Raw genomic sequence first — 21421 nt, 5'->3', positions numbered from 1 at the left:
GCATTTTGCGGTTGAATGTGCAGGTTTACATACTGCAATGTAATTTTTTCCAATTTTCTACTTCAATTATAGTGCTTATTACATGAGATGGGGTTTTCATTTGACATGCTTATTATTTTTAATTAGAAGTAAAAGTCTTAATGGAACTTAGATTTTTAACATCACTTATTTTCAGAAGCATAAACTCTGGAACATTTTGTGAATAAAAACCATAGTAATTCTCAAATTTTCAAAGGTAGGGAGTGCTAATTTTAAAGATAAAGACTAATCTATGACCTCTTGTATAGAAATTTTACTAGATGTACAACAGCAGCAAGATATGTATATGTATTGTCTCTAGTTGTCACAACTCTGCAAGAAGGTATCATTTTCCTTATTTTCCAAGTGAGGAAGCCCAGAGAAAAGAATTATCCAGTTCTACCTGGGCAACTCTAGTAAAGCTTCACAGGAAGTGATCATTAAACCATACGACAGGAAGCTCGTTACATAGAGAAGGGAAAGTGCAGTCTTTGGGAAACATTATGAAACACAGTTAAAATGGAAAAGAATAGAGGTGATGAAAATGGACAGGTGGATGGTGCCATCGATGCCAACAAGGAAAGGACTGGCCGAGGAGTTTAGTCTTTGTATAGTAAGGGGAATGCGATGCTATGGCTTTTTTACCACATACTCTTTTAAATAATGTCATAACCACCAGCCTTCATAGCCCTGTGGAATTCTTCCCTCATTTATACACCAGATGGAAGTTCCTCAAAATACTGTAATGTGAATGAAAGAGATATGCTATCTGAAATATCATATCCGTCAGAGGGCTGCCAGGCGGCTGTTCATGGTGAATCATTTAAATTTAAAATTTGGTGCTTTGCACATAGAAGTGTACAATCCCTGTTGAGTCGGTAGCTCCCTGAAGACATGTCTTCTTTCTGCAGATGCTGCCTTCATTTGCATTTCAATATGAGCATTTAGGGGTCAACTGCCTGTATTTCAGGCACAGTTATAAGTTGGAGGGGCTACAGATATTGGAAACTGGTGTCTCTCTAGGCTTATGGCTACAGCTCTGGGTTCCCAGTGTTGCCACGCTCCCTGACACAGAAGAAGCACATGCAGTGTTAGGAAAAAGGGTGAAGGCTTTATAAGATGTCATCAGTTTCTTCAGCCCTTTCATAGGTTGTTCTTTCCTTCTTGACATTACTAGGCTCTGCCCAGGCCCTACATCACATAGCCAGTTCTTTATTCATCGTAACCTGCACTCCAAAGCAGCTACCTGCATCTTCATTAAAATATTCATATTCATTTCTCTGTCTGGATCACTGCATATTAAGTTCCCTGAAGTAAGTCTGTTCATATTCATCCATCATTCGTATGACCCACCAATATACTGGTGACAATGTCAACCACTGTTCTGGGTTCGGGAAATACAATTAAGCAAGATCAGTGTGGGCCCAATCTGCATGAAGCTGGCAGTCTATTCTGAACAAATCCCTGAGTTGCATGGTGTGTTTAGAGGCTTTTGCATAAAAGAGGTGCTCAGTACATGTTGAATGAAGAAATGGATTGCTCACTCTATGCCACTGTGTCAGGCACTACGGAGGATACAGTATGAACGAGATGTTTTAGTCTTCAGAGTGCTCATGCTCTGTGGTGGGCACAGACAAAAACATAAATAATTCCAATGCATGACAGAGAGCATTATGTGTCGTAATAGAGGCATAAACACATTTCTGTGGGAGCATGTAATGGCAAAAGATTAATTCTGGCTTGGGGGATGCTCTGCCCTTCTGTCACAGCAGGAAACAAATGATTGCCTCATCCACCGAGCATAGATGGAATCTACTTGGCAAATGCATAAGGAATGAGTAGATTCAGAAAACAACGGAGACCAGTGAGGAGAATTGGTTTCACTGCAGTTTTTTTCATTGCAACATTACAGTATGTCATCAGTGGACCCTTGCCAATTTATAATCTCTTTCCTAAAAAAATACTTGAATCCCTTCCTTTACCTCCTCTTTCCTTTTACTGGTGGGTAGAAAGGAAATCACATAGACGATCCGAAAGTATTTCAGTATCTAGTATAGGACTTAAAACAAAGAACTAACTTGGGAATTTTTTTTTTTTTTAGGGCTGCTCCTGCAGCATACGGAGGTTCCCAGGCTAGGGGTCGAATTGGAGCTGCAGCTGCCGGCCTACACCAGAGCCACAGCAACGTCAGATCTGAGCCACCTCTGTGACCTACACCACAGCTCACGGCAATGCCGGAGTCTTAACCAATTGAGCAAGGCCAAGGATCGAACCCAAGTTCTCATGGGTACTAGTCAGGTTCATTACCACTGAGCCACAACAGGAACTCCCTAACTTGGGATTTAAAAAAAAAAAAAAAATACATTTGCTGCTTTCATTACTCTCTGGTCAAGAGTTCATTTGCCAAAAATAATTTTAAATCATGGTTTCCTTTGCCTCCCATATGAAAAGAGAACTAGGCCAAGAGTTTGGGCACAGCGGGTCTGGGGCCAACTGCCACGAACCAAAGGTATGACTGGAGGAAAATACTTTTCCCTCTCTTGGCCTTATTTTCTTCATCTAGAAAATGAGCATATAGAACCAGATTACAAGGTGCTCAGCTCTGATAAGTACACAGCCAAAGAGGTGACATAAAAGGCAGAAGCAGGTCAGCATGTGCCATGGGAGAACCTGAAGCCAGTATTGTGATGTCTTCTGATTTTTTCAAGAGGGTCTACAAAGCTGGATTTTTATGTGAGATTTCCACAGAATAGCACTAGGCCAAACAAAACATAACTAAAGGCCAAATTCAGCCCAAGGGCTTGCTTTCCGCAGTTTCTAGGACTAGGCGCTTTTTAAAGTCCCTTGTATCTCAGACATTTTCTGATTCTGCATTAAGACGGTTGATTTCTCCTTGTTGAACAGCTACTTCAAAGTTCTGGTTCCCTAGATGAATTAAAGAACATGCTTTTGAGTGCTGTAAAATTCAATTGTAATCACAAATGGAAGGATTTCCGTTTCTGCTAATCCTTTTGGAGCCTTCTGATTTGATTACACAATAGTTAAATTAGGACTGAATGTTCAGGGTTCTAAATCAACTATCCAGTTTTGAAGACAGAAACAAAGAGGGAACAGCCATCCTTTTCTGCTTCCCCTTCCTCTCTCCCAGCTGCTATGAGGCAGACTCGGCCTGAGAGCAGCTGGCACGTTTGGGCTGGCACAGATCCTCCAGCCTACACTGGGCCTGGCCTTTCGTAGACCCTAAAAAATAATCCTGGAACCAAGTAAACAGTGTTGAATGAAGTCTAGTTCTTTTGTGCGTTAACATGCCAACTAACGAACACGCCTTCTCTTTCCTACCCCTTCGTGGATAAGAAAAGAAGGCTGGATCAAATGAGCCATTTCATGTCATGCACTCCGCACTTTAACAGCTTGCCTGATAAGGTGAAAGTCCTTGAACCCGCTGACCTCTCACACTGAGCCAGTACCCCACAGGCCAAGTGGTTGTGAAGAGAGAGATACTATGTTACTCCTGGTGTCACCAACATCCAGCACAGTACCTGACGTACAGTAAGGACTCAATCAATGTTTGTTTCATCAATAACTTAATTAATCTCTAAAATAAATAAATTATCGAATGAGCCAGAATTTCTTCTAGGGCCTAAGCAGCAAGAACTAAGGAAGTGAATCCAATTCTGAGCTCTATTAAGACAGCTAACAAAGGCTGTGTCAACCAAAGGAGAGTAGAGAGTTTGGAAACAGAAGACTAGTAAAAAGTGATGGGATGTTCACAGCATCCCCAAGTGATCACAGATGGTCCCTTTACTCCAGGGGTCATCTCATGATTCTGGATATTTCAAATATAATGTCGTCCTACAGAGAATACTGATATTAAAAAAAAAAAACAGGAAATCAACCCTGTTTGCTTTAGGCTACAAGTTTGTACCTGCGTCCTGAAGGCTGTGGTTCCACTGTCAGGGGAGCTTTCAGAGCCTCTGAGGGGCTGTCAGAGGTCCATGCACATGTGCCTCATTGAATGGGCAAGTCTTGGACTAAGACAGTGTTCTATTCCACAGTTCACTTCTCAAAACTCTGATACGCTGACCAGGGTCAAATCCATGCCCATATAACTCAGGGGGAATCCCCAGAGTTCACATTCAATCCTATGTGATCACTTTCTTCAGCTCCTCCTTCTCCGTGGTTTCCCTGAAACTTTCTAACTCGCAGCCTCTCTCATCCCCTTTCTGTTCATTCATGCAAAAAGCTGAGGCTTTAGTTTCTACTCTGTCTCACACATTCTCTTCCCCAATTGGACTGCCATGAGAACCAAGAGGGGAGAAGCTAGAGAAAGGAAAAAAGCAACAGGGAGTTTCCCTATACTTTAGCAACACAGTTCCTTTGCTCACAGAAAAGGGTTCCCACCCTAAATTACAGGTGCTTGCACAGCCACCATGGCCTTCACCACCACCATCTCTGCAGGGCTGCCCCAGGGTTTGTATAGCAAAACAAACAAATAAAAAACAAAAAGGGAATTTTCCCCATTCTCCTTGACTTGCAGGCTGTCCCTTTCCACTCTTCAGACCAAAAAGGAGGGCTTTTCTTAAAGGTCTTTCTGTCCTCTGCTGAGCTCCATGATTTGAGCTGCCTTTAGTTCTAGGCCTGGATTCTGGAAGAAAAGATCTAAGAATTTCACACATGGCTAAGGAATGTTTTCAATCCTGGTTTCTTTACCCAATCCATCTGCTACCCTTCACTTTTCAGAATCCTCAGAAAGCTGCTCCAATCATTGCACCCAGGTTTGTAGCTGCATCCAGTGGAAGAAACATGGTAGAGAGTCCTTACTCTGCCTTGACTAGATCAGAATTTTTCCCATGAAGTGTTGTTGTTTGTTTAGTTTTTTCTTTTTTGGCTACCCTAAAGCATAAGGAATTCTCAGGCCAGGGATCATATCTGAGCTACAGTTGCAACCTATGCTGCAAATGCTGCAATGCCAGATCCTCTAAGCTTCCAGGCCAGGGATTAAACCTGTGTCCTGGTGCTGCAGAGACGCCACCAATCCTGTTACCTTACAGTGGGAACTCCCCATGAAGTTTTATTAGATGGTGAAAGCACAAAAGATTGCCTGATGTGATTGTATGGTCCACCTGGCAGATTCTGTTGTAAATGGGCATTGATATTTAGTTTTATTTAGTGCCATTCTACAAAGCAATGATTGCTCTAATAAACTGATTTGACATCTGAAGACCAGACCTGGTATTTGGTAACACCCTTTGAGACATCCTGCCACCCATCAGGCCTCATTCATATTCTTAGTATATAATAGTAGTGACAATTATATGTCAGATGCTGTGGTGGACACCAAGGTTACCTCTGTGAGTACACAGAATTTTTGTGCTTGGGGAGACCACAGTGTACTAGAAATCAGCCACAGGTCACCACCAGTGCTATAAGAGACCAAAGCAGAGCCTTAAGTCTAGACTAGAGACAGATGTATAAACAGGTGATTTCATTATAGGGTGTTAATGTATGATAAACGTAAGTACCAGTGCTATAGGAGAACAGAACAAAACCTTAATTCTGAATTGGAGGAGGGTCATTAAACTTCTGAACAGAGGTGAGGCTGAGACACATACCAATTAATAAGTAGAACATCTAAAAGAAATTATGTTCCAGCAGAAACAGAGACAAGATGCTGAGTAGAAGGACATGAGCATACCTCCTCTCATGAAAACACCAAAATCAAACAATCATCAACAAAATAGACTGAAAACTACCCAAAAAAGATATTCTATACCCGAAGAAGCAACAGTGAGATGGTAGGCAGGGTGCTTTAGCAATATAAACAAATCCTTTACCAGCCAGGTTGGTGATCCCACAAACTAGAAAACTGTATCACAGTGGCTCTCCCACAGGAGTGAAGCTTCCAAATCCCATGTCAGGTTTTCCAGCATGGGGGTCTCACATCAAGAAAAGGAATCCCCAAACCGTTTGCCACAGAAATCAACAGGGCTTGATCACAGGAGTTCTACAGGACTGGGAAAAATATGAGACTCCACTCTTGGAGGGGGCACACAAAGATTTCACACGCACAGGGACCCAGGACAAAGCAGGGACTTCATAAAAATCTAGGCCAGACATACCTGCAGGTCTTGGAGGATCTCCTAGGGAGGCAGTGGTCAGCTGTGGCTGTGGGGGCAGCACACTGGAGACAGAGGCCTTAGGGAATAATTATCAGCATGAGCTCCCCAGAGGCAGCCATTTTGGGAAGATCTGGCCCCACCCAACAGCCTGCAGGCATGAGTACGAAGAAACCCCAGGTCAGACAACAAACAAGGTGGAGACAGGCTGCCCAAAGTTGTCCTAAGAACACAAGCATCTCTAATCACATCCATCAATATCACCCTGCTCATCAGAGGGTCAAGACCCAGCTGTACCCACTAGTAGCAGGCAATAGTCCTTCCTACCAGGAAGCCAGAACAAGCCCCTGGCCAACTTTACCCATCAGGGGGTAGACAACAGAAGCAGCAGAGGGCTACAACCCTGCATCCTGCAAGAGGAGACCACAAACAGAAGAAGCTAGAAAAAATAAAATGGCAGAGAAATATGTTCCAGAAAAAGGAAAAAGACAAAACCCCAGAAGAACAACTAAATGAAGTGGAAATAGGCAACCTACATGAAAAAAAAATATCAGAGTAGTGATAGTAAAGATGATCCAAGATCTTAGAGGGGAAAATGGAGGTACAGATAGAGAAATTACAAGAACAAAAGAAATAGGATATGGAAAACACAAATACACAAAGATAAATAATAAAAACTACTGAAAAGAAAAATACAGTAGAAGGAATCAATAGCAGAATACATGAGGCAGAAGAATGAAAAAATGAGATGGAAGACAGATTGGTAGAAATCATTGATATAGAACAGAGTAAATAAAAAGGAATGAAAAGAAATGAAGACAGACTGAGAGACCTCTGGGACAACATTACAAGGTTTGAGAAAGAGAAGACAGAGAAAAAGGGCTAGAGAAAATATTTAAAGAGGTAATAGCCAAAAACTTTGCTAAATGAGAAAGGAAAAACTCAAGTCCAGGAAGCACAGTTAGCCCCATTCAGGATAAACTGAAGGAGGAATACACCAAGATACATATTAATCAAACTGATTAAAATTAAAGACAGAGAAAATATTAAAAGCAACAACAGAAAGGCAACAAATGACATAAAAGGGACCCCCCATAAGGTTATGAGCTGATTTTTTGGCAGAGATTCTACAGGTTAGAAGGGAGTGGCATGATATATTTAAAGTGATAAAAGGTAAAAACCTACAGCCAAGAATACTCATCAATGCTCTTGTTCAGTTTTGACAGAGAAGTCAAACTATTGCAAACAAGCAAAAGCTAAGAGAATTCAGCACCACCAAACCTACTTTACTATAAATGCTAAAATGGCTTCTCTAGGCAGAAAAGAAAAGGCTACAAGTACAAACAAGAAAATTACAAATGAGGAAGTTCAAGGGAAAGGAAAACATACAGTTAAGGTACGAAGTCATCCACATGCAAGTATGATATCTAAACCAGCAATCATGAAGATAAGAGAGTATGATCACAGGATATTAGAAAGGCATTTGAAATTAAGAGAAAAGCAACTTAAAACAATCTTGTATATATATAGATTGCTATGTCAAAAACCTCATGAAAACCACAAATCAAAAATCTACAATAGATTCACACACAAAGAAGAAAAAGCAATCCTCAACCCCTAGCCTGGGAACTTCCATAGGCTGCAGGTGTGGCCCTAAAAAAGCAAAAAAAAAAAAAAAAAAAAAAAAGAAGAAAGAAAGAAAGAACGATACGAATCAAACACACACAAACACAACACTAAAGATTGTTACCAAATCACAAAGTACAAAAGAGAAAGATAAAAAGACCTACAAAAACAAATACAAAAAAATTAACAAAATGACAATAAAAATATCCATTTATATAAATGGATTAAATGCTCCAACTAAAAGAAAAAGTCTGTCTGAATGAATATAAAAGCAAGACTCATATATATGCTATCTACAAGAGACGCACTTCAGACTTAGGGACACATACAGACTGAAAGTGAAAGGATAGGAAAAGATATTCCATGCAAATGGAAATGAAAGAAAGCTGGAGTAGCAATACTCATATCAGACAAAATATCTATCCTTCTGAAATTCTTCCAAAAAATTCAGAGGAAGAAACACTCCCAAGCTCATTCTATGAGGCCACCATCACCCTGATACCACAATAAAAGAAAATTATAGGCCAATATCACTGATGAACATAGATGCAAAAATCCTCAACAAAATACTAGCAAACCAAATCCAACAATACATTAAAAAGGATCATGCATCATGATTTTTTTTTTTTTTGTCTTTTTGCCTTTTCTAGGGCCATTCCTGCGGCACATGGAGATTCCCAGGATAGGGGTCAAATCAGAGCCATAGCCACCAGCCTACACCACAGCCACAGCAATGCGGGATTCAAGCCACATCTGCAACCTATACCACAGCTTGCGGCAATGCCGGATCCCCAACACACTGAGCAAGGCCAGTGACCGAACCCACAACCTCATGGTTACTAGTCAGATTCATTAACCACTGAGCCACGACGGGAACTCCCACACATCATGGGTTTTCTCCCAGGGATGAAAGGATTTTTCAAATCTGCAAATCAAGCAGTGTGATATATACCACAATAACAAATTGAACAATAAAAAAACATATGATCATCTCAATCAGAAAAAGCTTTTGATTCAATACCCATTTGTGAGAAAGACAGTCTCTTTGATAAAACTGGAAAACTGGATAGCTACATGTCAAAGAAATTAGAACATTCTCCAACACAATACACAAAAATAAACTCAAAATGGATTAAATACCTAAATGTAAGACCATACACTATAAAACTCTTTAACAGGAAACATGGGCAGAAAACTCCTTGACATAAATCTCAGCAATATCTTTTTGGACCCACTCCTAAAGTAATGACAATAAAAACAAAAATAAACAAATTGGACCTAATTAAAATTAAAGGCTTTGGCACAGCAAAGGAAACCATAAACAAAATGAAAAAGACAACTCCAAATGGGGAGACCTCTTTGCAAATGAAGTGACCAACAAGGGATTAATCTCCAAAATATACAAACAACTCATGCAGCTCAACATAAAAAAAAAAAAAAAAAAAAAACAACTCAATCAAAAAAAAAAAAAAACCCCCAAAAAACAAAAAAACACCACAGGCTGAACATTTAAATAGACACAACTCCAAAGACGATATACAGATGGCCAAAAAAAGCACATGAAAAGATGCTCAACATTGCTAATTATTAGAGAAATGCAAATCAAAACTAAAATGAGGTATCTCCTCACCTCAGTAACAATGGTCGTCATAAAAATGTCTGCAGACAATAAATGCTGGAGCTGGTGTAGAGAAATGGGAACTCTCCTCCACTGTTGGTGGGAATATAAATTAGTATGACTGCTATGCAAAACAGTATGGAGGTTTCTCAAAAACTAAAAACAGAACTAGCATATTATCCAGCAATCCCACTCCTGGGCATCTATCCAGAGAAACCCATAATTCGAGAAGATACATGCACCCCCAATGTTCATTGCAGCACTATTTACAACAGCCATTACATGGAAGCAACCTAAGTGTCCACTGACAGAGGAATGGATAAAGAAGATGTGGTACATATATACAATGGAATATTACTCAGACATAAAAAGGAATGAAATAATGCCATTTGCAGCAAAATGGATGGACCTAGAAATTAACTTACTAAGTGAAGTAAGTTAGACTGAGAAAGATGAACATGATATAACAGTTATATGTGGAATCTTAAAAATGATACAAACAAACTTATTTACAAAACAGAAACAGCTTCACAGACTTCAAAAACAAACTTATGGTTACCAAAGGGGAAAGTGGGGGGTGGAGTGGAGGTTTAGGATTGGCATATACACACTATTATATATGGAATGGATGGTCTATGGACCTGCTATATAGCACAGGGAACTCTACTCAGTATTCTCTGATAACCCACGTGGGACAAGAATCTGAAAAAGAATGGATATGTGTATATGTAAAACTGAATCACTCTGTTGTACAGCAGAAATTATCACAACATTGTAAATCAATTATATTTCAATAAAGCTTTAAAAATGAAGAAAAACACACAAAAAGAAAGAAAGTATGTTCCAGATGTATGGAGTGAAGTGTACAGAAGCCCAGAAACAAGAGAGAAGAGTTTATTATGTGGCTACAAAAAGTTCCAAACAGCTGGGGCACAGAGTATAATGGATCAGAATAGACAGGCAAGTAGAGGGCAGGATGGGTATCGTCTTGAAGGTCAGGACAAGGTACTTAGGGTATAATCTGGTTACCACCTGAATAGTTTTAATAGAAGACCATCAAAATCAGTTTTGTGCTTTAGAAAGACCACTCACTATATATCTACACTGGAAATAAACAGATTTGAGCAGGGCAAGACTGGAGGCAGTCCAATCTGTTAGGAGGCTGTTGCAGTAACTCTAAAACCAGTAAAAAAATACATAAATAAATCACCCTATATCCATATAAGGGAACAGTATATAGCCAGCAAAATTGGTTCAGCATCTCTGTGTATTTTAAAGGACTGATCAGGAATTCAAAAAGAAATCTAACATCTGAGGCAGATCCAGTCAGTCTACTGGTCACGTCAGTTCTATTTTCCAAATGTGTCCTGAATGCGAACACTTCTCACCATCTCAGCTGCTATCACCGTAATCTAAGCCACCAGTATCTCTTGCCTGGTCAGCTGCATTGGCCACTGATTGATCTCCCTGCTTAACATGTCAGACAGCACTTTTGATTCCATACCCCCACCAACCTATTTCTCACACTCTATGTAATTCTTAAAACTGAAATTGCTTAAAAATGAAAACCTGGACTAAATAATCCTTGATTCTTCTCTTTCCTTAACATCTCATATCAATCCACCAATGTATTCTCTTCTGATATATAATTAGAATCCTGCCCCGTACTAAGCCACCATCATCTCTTAGCATCTTATTTCATCACTCCCTAGGTTTTCCCACTCTCATTCTAGTTTCCATCCTCAATGTACAACTTTTGAAGTGAAAATGAGATCCTTCTTTGATTAAAAACATTCCACAGCCCTCTATCATATGGCCCTGTCTAGCTCTATTACCTCGTACATTCCCTGCTTCTCTTCCCCTTACTGTTTCAGCCTTTTATTCCTCAAAGAACACAGTAGGCAATTTTTACTAGCTAATGCCTTGACGCGGCACTAACTCACTTCTTCCAGTTCTCTGTATTTTGAATGTAAAGAAACAAACATGGTCATTAGTAACAAAATCTGGGTCAGGGACCAAGTAACGTAAATCAATTTATTTCATCAAACACTTTATAACTTCGTTTAATCTTGTATAAATCTACCAGTTGGAGCGGGTGGAGATAGATATCTAAGCCTAAAGAGATAGGAGGCAAAAGAATTCCCTCATTAGCCAACCTCTCCCCCACAGCTACTAATATTGAGTCTATTGCATTAACTACTTTAAATACGGCTACCAGAAGTTCCCGTTGTGGTGCAGTGGAAACGAATCTGACTAGCATCCATGAGAATGTGGGTTTGAACCCTGGCCCTGCTCAGAGGGTCAGGGATCTGGCATGGCCATGAGTTGTGGTATAGGTTGCAGACGTGGTTCTGATCCTGGTGTTGCAATGACTGTGGCGTAGGCCAGCAGCTATAGCTCTGATTCAAGCCCTAGCCTGGGAACATCCAGGCTAAAAACCAAAAACAAAGAAACAAACAAAAAGTGGGTACCAGTCCCCTCATCCACAAAAAGAAGCTCACCAGCTACTGACAGTCCAAATCTTTATCTTTAGTTTCTTCATCTATAGTTGAAATAGCTCCTAGCACATTGAGTTTTATGATATTAAAGTCTGGTAAAGTATAACATTAGCACATTTCAATAGAGCTCTCTTAGCTACCTGGAGGTCAGAGCTCAATCACGAGGTGCTTCTTCTAATGGAGGAAAAAGACTGAAAAGTAGATGCAATGGTATGAGCAGAATTTAAACTTGCTTTTCTCTGAATTGACCCCCTGTTGCATCCTGAATGCTAAAACAGACTGATACCCTCTTTAAAAACACATGCAGAACTCTGAATCACTACGCTGTGCACTGGAAACTAACATAATGTTATAAATCAACTATACTTCGAGAGAGAGAGAAAGAGATGAAATCAGTGGGGAAAGGCACATGCATCAAAATGACTAAGAAGAAATTACAAAGGTTAACTGTCCATTAGTTTTATTCTGGCAGACACTTTTCTTTTTTTGAATTTCAATCATTTGGACTCTTTGGGTGACAAGAGAAAACAGTCATCAGGAGCAAGACCCTAACGTTACCCCGAAAGGCCAATTGTTTCCCAGATGCCCACCACCAAAGGACTTGGCCAACTGTGCAATAACACGTGTCACCTGGCTTTCAAGCTCTCTCACTCACTCTGGGTCAGCTCCTTCTGTTTATTCTGGACCCAGGTCTTGGGCAGCACTAGCAGGCATTATTTGAGGGAACAGAAATGCAGCACTTTCTAGGAAATATCCAATCTTATTACTGGTTTGTTTGCCCTAACTTTATGTCTTAACCAGAATGTTTTTAAAAGATGATCCAGCAATGCCGTTCAGGAAATGCATATTTCCAGTGAAAAGCAATAGAGCAGAGCAAAAAGATCTCAGCGTTAGAAATTCTTGTCTACTTCTAATTTCTGTTATCTGAATGACCCTGGAAAATCTACTTGACCTGTCTATACACCTCCGCTTCTTTTTTCATTTGTTTGTGTTTTTGTTTTTCAGGGCTGCACTTTCTGCATATGGAAGTTCCCAGGCTAGAGGTCTACACCTCCACTCCTTTATCTCCACAGTTGTGGATACAGTATTGATGCACATGACTGATGTATGCAAAAATTATTTTTGAAAGTGCCATACAAATGCAAATTTTCATACTTGACCCATTCAACTCAACAAACACTACAGTAACCAGGCCCTGAGCACTGTGATTTACAAATGAATAGGGCTCCAAATGGCCTTTGTGCCAACTGCTGTCTGAGGTCCACAAGGCATAAAGAAAAATCAAGGAAGGAGCCTGAAAGATGACTGCCAGGAACTCTCCTGGCCAGTACATCAGGGGAGATCTTTGGCTTGCTTCAATTTTCCAAAGTCTTCACCACAAAACCCACTGGCTGAAGATTACTATGATTTACATTTTGGTATAGTAACTATTCATGAAGCTTCTACCTTGGACCAGACTCTGTGCACAGCATGTATGTATGGCTTTTCTATAACATTTCATTTTCACATCACATTTGCAAGTTAAAGGTCACCACTTAACAGATTGTTCAACTGAATTTTAGAGAATTTAAGTGACTTGTTCATGGTACAGAGCTAGGAAGGCATAAAGCAGGAATTTAAACCTAGATCTCTCTTTTCTACTCATCAGAGGAAAAACAGAAAAACGAGACTCAAACTACCACATTTTCATAGCCACAAAAGCTGCTAGTGCTGAACCCTGATAGTGGTTTGGGGGGCTGAGTTGCAATACCTGGCTTAGGCTCAAGGTCAAGTACGGCCTCAAAAGCAACCACTGCCCAGTGAATTTTCTGGAAATTGAATCAGTGAGGTAACTCTGCCTCTATTTAGGGAGTAAAAAGGAGGAACGTAGAGATGGACTGACCTGGGAACTGGAAATTTCAAATTCTTCTTCCCCTAAATATTCCATTTCTATAATACAGCATGCAGGGTGCCTGACAGAGATACAGGCATACCTCAGAGATACTGCAAATTCTGCTCCAGAACTACCACAATAAAACAAATACTGCAATAAAGCAAGTCACACAAATTTTTAGGTTTCCCAGTGCACTATTCCAGTAAAATTATGTTCACACTGTACTGTAGTCTCTAAGTGTAAAATAACATTTTGTCTAAACAAAAAAGATGTATAGACCTTAATTTAAAAATTCAGTATTGCTAAAACATGGTAAACATCATCTGATCCTTCAGTGAGTCATAGGAATAGCAGCTGATGTCACTGATGACCCTCACCATAACAAATACAAAAATTATGAAAAAGTGAAATGTTCTGAGGATTACCAGATGTGACACAGAGACACAAAGTGAGCAAATGCTGTTGGGAAAATGGCGCCTATAGACTTGCTCAACACAGGGTTTACAACAGACTTTCATTTTTGTGAAAAACATAATATCTGCAAAGAGCAATAAAACAAGGTGTGCTTGTATAGAGAAAGTGATAGGGAGTTTGGAAGAGCAAGATTAATTTTAGGATCTGAAACCACAGAGGGCTTCATGAATGGATAGGATTAGGAGCTTTTAAAAATGGACAGGATCAGGAGTTCCCATCATGGCTCAGTGGGTTAAGAACCTGACTAGTATCCATGAGGATGTGGGTTTGATCCCTGTCCACACTCACTGGGTTAAGGATCCAGCATTACTGTGAGCTGTGGTGTAGGCTGCAGACAGGGCTCGGATCCCACCTTGCTATGACTGTGGCATAGGTCATCAGCTGCAGCTCCAATTCCACCCCTAGCCTGGGAATTTCCATGTGCTGCAGGTGTGGCCCTAAAAAGAAAAGGAAAAAAATTTAAAAAATAAAAACAGGTAAGATTAGTGTTAGGAGGAAAAGAAAACAGAAGGAATAGTCTTAAGTTGGAGGGGATAGTTCTTTAATTCACTCAACAAATATTTATTGAGGACCTACTATGTGCCAGATATTGTGCTAGGAACTGTTCTAGATTATGGTAAGGAAAATAACAGTGTGGGAAAGGATATGGGGAGTAGCTGGGGAGGAGCGAGCAGGGAGAGTGGAATAGAGATGAGAGTTAGACAGGATGTCAGAGAAGATCTCCCAGAGTGGATGACACTTGAGCGAAGACCTGAATTGGGAAGGGAACGGCTCTGCATATCTCTGAGGCCAATATTCCAGGTAGAAGGGGCAGCAAGTACAAGGGTCCAGGGGCAGCAAGTACAAGGGTCCACATGCACACCTGGAATGCTTGAGAATCTGGGAGGAGGTCAATGGAGCTAGAAAGGATTTAGTTAGTTATCTATTTCTATTAAAATATAGTTGCTGTACAACATTATCTTAGTTTCAGGGGTACCACATAGTTTACATACATCAGGAAATGGTCTCCATCATCCAGCCCCATGCAGAGTTATTACAATATTACTGGCCATATCCCTTATGCTGTGCATTGTATCCTCAAGGCTTATTCATTTTATAACTGGAGGTTTGTACCTCTGAATCCTCTGCACCTATGTTGCCCAACCCCCCCACCAAAGCCCTCCCCTCTGGTAACCATCCATTTGTTCCCTGTATGTATGAGTCTGTTTTTGTTTTCTTTTGCGTGTTTGTTTTTATTTTTTTATTTTTGGTATTTTTTTCAGGACCGCACTCATGGCATATGGAGGTTCCCAGGCTAGGGTTGAATCAGAGCTGTAGCTGCTGGTCTACACCACAGCCACAGCAACGTGGGATCCGAGCCACGTCTGTGACCTACACCACAGCTCACAGCAAAGCCAGATCCTTAACCCACTGAGCGAGGCCAGGGATCAGACCTGCATCCTTCTGGATAATAGATCCATTTCCACTAAGCCACAATGGGAACTCTAGCTTACTTGTTTTTAGATTCCACATGTAAGTAGCTTTGTATGGCACTTGTCTTTCTAACTTATTTCACTTAGCATGATACCCTTTAGATCCATCCATGCTGTTGCAAATGATTTCTTTGATTATTCCCATGGCTGAGGAATATTCTACTGTGTGTATGTGTATATATATATATATACACACAAGGTATATACCACACCTTCTTTATCCATTTATCTTCTGATGGACATTTAGGTTGCTTCAATATCTTAACTATTATAAATAATGCTGTAATGAACATTGGGGTGCAGTATATCTTGTCAAGTTACTATTTTTGTTTTCTTTGGGCAAATACTGAGAAGTAAAACTGCTGAATGAATAGTAGTTTTATTTTTACTTTTTTGAGGAACTTTGATACAATCTTCCATTACTGACTTAGCACCAAGAAGAATGGAGTTTCCAGTAGTATGAGGTGAAACGTGCAAGTATGAATAGAGTCTGGGTAAAGTAAATCGTTAGATTTGGTTGGAAAGTAGCCTAGGGCCAGTACCAAGCCCTGCGATGGAAATAAGATTCTTCATCTTATATTTATGTCAGGATGAACCATGCCGGTTTCTCTAGGAGTCTCTATGCCTCTACAGTTTGAAAGTCATAAAGAATCACGCCATCTTTAGGGAGTTCCTATTTATCTCTCTTAAAAAACACTTCTCCCTCAATGGCATACCCTGCTTTTACTTCAGCTGTTACTCTCACCTTATACCCATGCTCTTCCTATATGTTTCTGTTCTCTCCATTCCTTAACCACCAGGACTGGTAGGACATTCTACCTCCTAAACAATTCTGTCCAAAACCATGGCCTCTACCCTCAGCAAGGCCATTTTCACCTGTCATTGGGCTGGTGGCATTACCTCTTAATAAGTCTTCATGACTCCACTCCTATGGCCCTTTAAATCTTTCTCTAGTAGAGCCAGACTGATATTTCCCAAATAGAAATCTGATCATGTTCCCTCCAATTTTACACACTACAAAGGATCCCAGTGCCTCTGTGATAAAGGACAGTGATCTCCCACTGGTTTACATTTAAGTAATCTTGCCTTCTTTTCTTCTACTACTTCACTTCTTCCCATTCTCCTACCTCCTACACCATGTTTCCAACATTCCAACCTGCTCAAAACTCCCCAAACACAGCAGCTCTATCTCATCTGTGAACCTTCAAACAAGCTTCCATGCACTCTTCATCCAGCCATACCCAGCCAAAATGCTCAGCTTCAGTGAGTTTCTGGGCCTACTGTCCCTCCCTGTTCAGTCCTGCCCTAGCACTTAGCCTGCTCATCTGCCCTCTAGACTCTAAGTAAACAAGAGCAATTATCATGTTTATCTTATTCCACATGATGCCCCTCAACATTCATCAAGTTCTGAGCAGCCAGAAGCAACAGGCACTCATTCCACATTTGTTTAACCAATAACTCATACCAAATGTTAGTTCTTTAATGAAATGTTACTAAGAGCCCTTCATTGGAAGGGATCTCTCCCTCTTGGGGCCTCCAAAGATTTTTAACTCCACATCTCTTACAAATTTGTCTACTTCTATCTTTCACTGAAGTTACACAATTTATCTCTAGTACTGAGAAAATTTCTTCCTTTTTTTTTTTTTTTTTTTAAGGCCACACTTGTGGCATATGGAAGTTTCCAGGTGAGGGCTTGAATCAGAGTTGCAGCTGCCAGCCTACACCACAACCACAGCAACACCAGATCCAAGCCACATCTGAGACCTACACCACAGCTCATGGCAATGCCAGATCCTTAACCCACTGAGCAAGGCCCGGGATCAAACCCACATCATCATGAATACTAGTTGGTTTCTTAACTCACTGAGCCACAAGGGGAACTCTGAGCAAGCTTCTTCTTGAGTGCAGAATCCATGTTCAGTTCATCTTTGTATTTTTCCCTTGATCACTATACACAAGAGCTTATGTATACTCAGACACAAATAAATCTTTCTTTAATGAATGAATAAGTGAATGAATGGGGCTTAAATATTATATTTCAGCATTTCCAAATTGGTCACTTTATAGAATGCATATGCTTTGTTGGAAGTGGTGGGTGATAAATCGAAATAGGTAAGTTGAGGCAAGGTGGTAGGGAATCTAGTTTGCTCAGCTAAGAAGACAGTAATTTGGAAACTGAAGATCTGTTGAAGATTTCCAAACCAAGGTGGTATATTATCACAGCTACGTACTTGGGAGATTAATTTGTTAAGATAAATTTTGTGGTAAAGAAATAGAGTGCTATCCTGCATCCATCCCCCGAGTTTGGTAATAAAGGGAGTGAATCTTGGTACTGGAGGGGATTCGGGTCTTTCTTCGGGGCTTTGGGGGCAAAAGCCTGGAAATAGAAGGCAACTGTTAGGCATTCTACATTGGCCCCTGTATCTCTGGTTCTAACTCTGATAAAGTGCTCCAGGGCATTCCCTAATGAGTCACAATTCATGGATTTAGTTATGGCAGAATTAAATCTCAAGGCTGATCCCTGATTTGTTTTCCAATAGGTTCTCTGACTCTGAGAACACATCATGTTCAAGACTCCAAAATGGGATTTGTGATCAACGCAATCTATTCCATGGCCTATGGGCTCCACAACATGCAGATGTCCCTCTGTCCAGGCTATGCGGGCCTCTGTGATGCAATGAAGCCAATTGACGGACGGAAGCTTTTGGACTCCCTGATGAAAACCAATTTTACTGGGGTTTCTGGAGACATGATCCTATTTGATGAGAATGGAGATTCTCCGGGAAGGTATTATTACAGTTCTCCTCTAGCCAGTAGAGCCTAGTCAAGCCATCTCTTGATCCTGAGGAGCCTATTTCTCTCTTATCTAGGCTTCCTGGCCATGTACGGCTAGCTCTGACATCATAAAGTGAGTAAACACAGAGAGAAAAGCCCCATTCCCTGTGGCCAGGGAAAAGTATTAATGCTGATGTCCAAAAGGTACTCTTGGAATCATCACATCTCCAAAGCATAAACTTAGAAACAGGAGCCTCACATTATCACAGGTCATTAACATTACCAGTCCAGTGGTTTCTCTGTACACATCTGCCACGTTACTCTGTGTATTCTGATCTCTTCTGGGGTATTAGAACTATTCTGAATCAAGAACCATTCCTGGTAATCCAGAAACAGGGCTGAGGTGCTGTTATATTGTTTGTTGTACCTATAGTTAAGTTATAAGCCATATTTTATTTTAGTATCCTTTAGCTAGAACATTTTCTCCTTTCTTAAGGACTAAGTTGCTTTCTTCTCTGACATTTTACCTTTCATTATTTATAAGGAGGAGCCTGAGAAATATGAACTTACTCACTCAATAATTATAGGTCAGCCTCCAGGGAGGTCATCAAGTACCTAGAACTTACCAGCATTCACATCTATCTCAGACTCTAAATTCTTAAGTGACTCTTCACATGAGACTTTTAATCCATGAGGGATAATGTCATTGAAATGCTATTCTGAGTTGTAACAGTGCTGGGTCTTCAGCCTGCCTGGCATTAGAACAGGGTCCTTTGGTGCCCACTGTAAAACCTCAGGTATTTTTCCAGCAGCTCCTATGCTCCTTGTGCTTGGAGAGGGTATGTTTATACTCTGTTTGCAGCCAATCCTGCCAAGAGAAGGTCCCATGAGTCCCTCCACAACTCACATGCTATGTGCCCACTCATTGCACCAGCCACCTTGGTCTAGCTCATCTCCATACTCCTGATGTGAGCTGGAGCTTGTCCCTGAAGCAGCTGTTACTGTCTCACAAGCCCAACGTTTGAGTGACAGCTAGTTCCAAGTTATGCAGCCAAGAAGAAAGCTGAATATTTTCTCTATCCTAGAGAGCTGAAGAGCATTGCTCCAAGCCGGCTGTTTGCCAAAATAAGACTCTTCTATACAGTTTTCTACTTTCTGGCTATTCAGCATATTCATGGCGGTGGGGGCAGGAATACAAGCATTGCCTCAGAGCCAAAGAGAACTTTACATTTGTTGTAAGCCTTCCTAGGGCGGGCCAATGAATGAGCTGGGTCTTAGGGTCAGGCCAAGACCCAGGGATGCATTAGTCCTGTGTGCACCCCTACAGCACCGACATCACCTTGGGATTTGCTCACAGACTCTGCTGACTGCAGTTCCATCAGTTCAAAAGGTTTTCTTGTCATGTAACCAAGTCAGGTCCACAAACCAGCTAGAGAAGAAACGGCTCAGACAGCTCAGCGCTCTGTTCTAGTGGGAAACCCTACTAGATCAGATCATCACTATCTCATTCACGATCCTCCAAATATGCTGGAATGGGGTACATTTAGGACACTGGTTCCTAACCATTTTTAAAACACAAATCTCTTTAAGACCTTAATAAAACTGGTATTATCTCAAGGACAGTATACATAAAATTTTACAAATCATTTCTAGGAATTTACAGTTGTTTAGAGACTTTTCATGCTTTACTAAGACTGGATCCTCCCCCATTAATAAATGCTAAGAACTGGCCTCTGAGGGCATGAGTCAAACTCAGGAAAAGGTGGCTTGCAACTCTTTTGTTTTTTTCAATTAATCCAGTTAGAGTTACAAATAATTATAACTAATATTGATTGAGTGTTGTGTTCTAGGCCAAACACTTAGCTAAATCCTCTACATTTTAATCCTATGAAGTAAGTAATATTATCTCTCTTTTCTAGCTGAAGGCTCACAAACTGAGGCATACAAAGGTTAAATGACTTGCCCAAAGGTAGTCTAATACATGATAGTCAAGATTCTAATTCAATGTCCTCAGCTTCAACTCCTACCCATGTACAACAGCCTGCCAATTACAGCATCAAAATCAAGAAGCCACTATTCCCCAAGAAACATATGTGTAGATACTGTGTTTTTACTTCTCTGGAGTAAACTTGCAGCTTACCTAGAGCAGGACACTCCTAATTGGGCAGTGAACCAGAGAAAATGGGGTGGTTTGGAGCGCCCCCCAAATGCCAGAGTTACAAGAGGAAGATTTGAAACAGAGGAAGTAGGGGGGGGCAACTTACTCTTGCACACATATCTGTGGATTGTTAGAGCGTCAATACGTCACTGTTTTTGAACCTCAAATCTAACTGACTACTATCAGTCCACAATTCTTTAATGAAATCCTTGGTGCCAAGATGTTATAGAACTCTAAAATTTTGACTTTACAAAAGGCTATACAGTCATATAATGCCTTCAGCCTACTGCAGAGCAGCTCCCTAATCCACACGTTAATATTTCTGCAGCAAAACATATGAATATTCACACAAAGTACAATAGACTGTAAATCGTCCTCATGACCACGCAGATCAAGTTCTGTCACGGACACGTTCACAGGAGTCATGTTTTGCTGCCAAGTGAGTTATGACAAAACTTACAGTTTTCAGTGCTTTAAGGATTTCAGAATTATAGACAAGAAATCTATAGACGAGAAATGGTCCTTTACTGTTTACCACATTGGGGATAGATCACAAGTTGGCAGACTATGGTCTACAGGCCAAATCAGGTATGCTTTCTGTTTTTGTAAATAAGGTTTTATTGGAACACAGTCACATTCATTTATCTAGATACTGTCTATGACTATTTCACACTACACTGACAGTGCTGAGTAGTTTCAACACAGACCATTTCCCAAAGCCAAAAATATTTACTGGCTATCCCTTTATAGCAAGAATTTTCTGATTCCCAATACATAGAGAGTCCATTGAGAA

At 40.6% G+C, this 21421-nt stretch overlaps 1 protein-coding gene and 1 long non-coding RNA gene across 7 annotated transcripts in view; one reads left to right on the top strand and one right to left on the bottom strand.

Annotated features, from left to right (window-relative positions):
- Positions 1-21421, top strand: part of GRM5 (glutamate metabotropic receptor 5) — a 523779-nt gene that overhangs the window by 415026 nt on the left and 87332 nt on the right. For all 6 annotated transcript variants that reach the window (XM_021102328.1, XM_021102327.1, XM_021102332.1 and 3 more), the window contains exon 5: positions 18236-18482. In XM_021102328.1, the coding sequence (XP_020957987.1) occupies positions 18236-18482 (247 nt within the window). The remainder of the gene's footprint in view (positions 1-18235; positions 18483-21421) is intronic.
- Positions 1-21421, bottom strand: part of LOC106504843 — a 200713-nt gene that overhangs the window by 98122 nt on the left and 81170 nt on the right. The gene's annotated exons all lie outside the window — the stretch shown is intronic.

This window comes from Sus scrofa, chromosome 9 (genome assembly GCF_000003025.6).
Source record: "Sus scrofa isolate TJ Tabasco breed Duroc chromosome 9, Sscrofa11.1, whole genome shotgun sequence".
Lineage (NCBI taxonomy): Eukaryota > Metazoa > Chordata > Mammalia > Artiodactyla > Suidae > Sus > Sus scrofa.
Note: the sequence above shows the minus strand (reverse complement) of the source record. Positions and strands in the feature narration are given on the sequence as shown.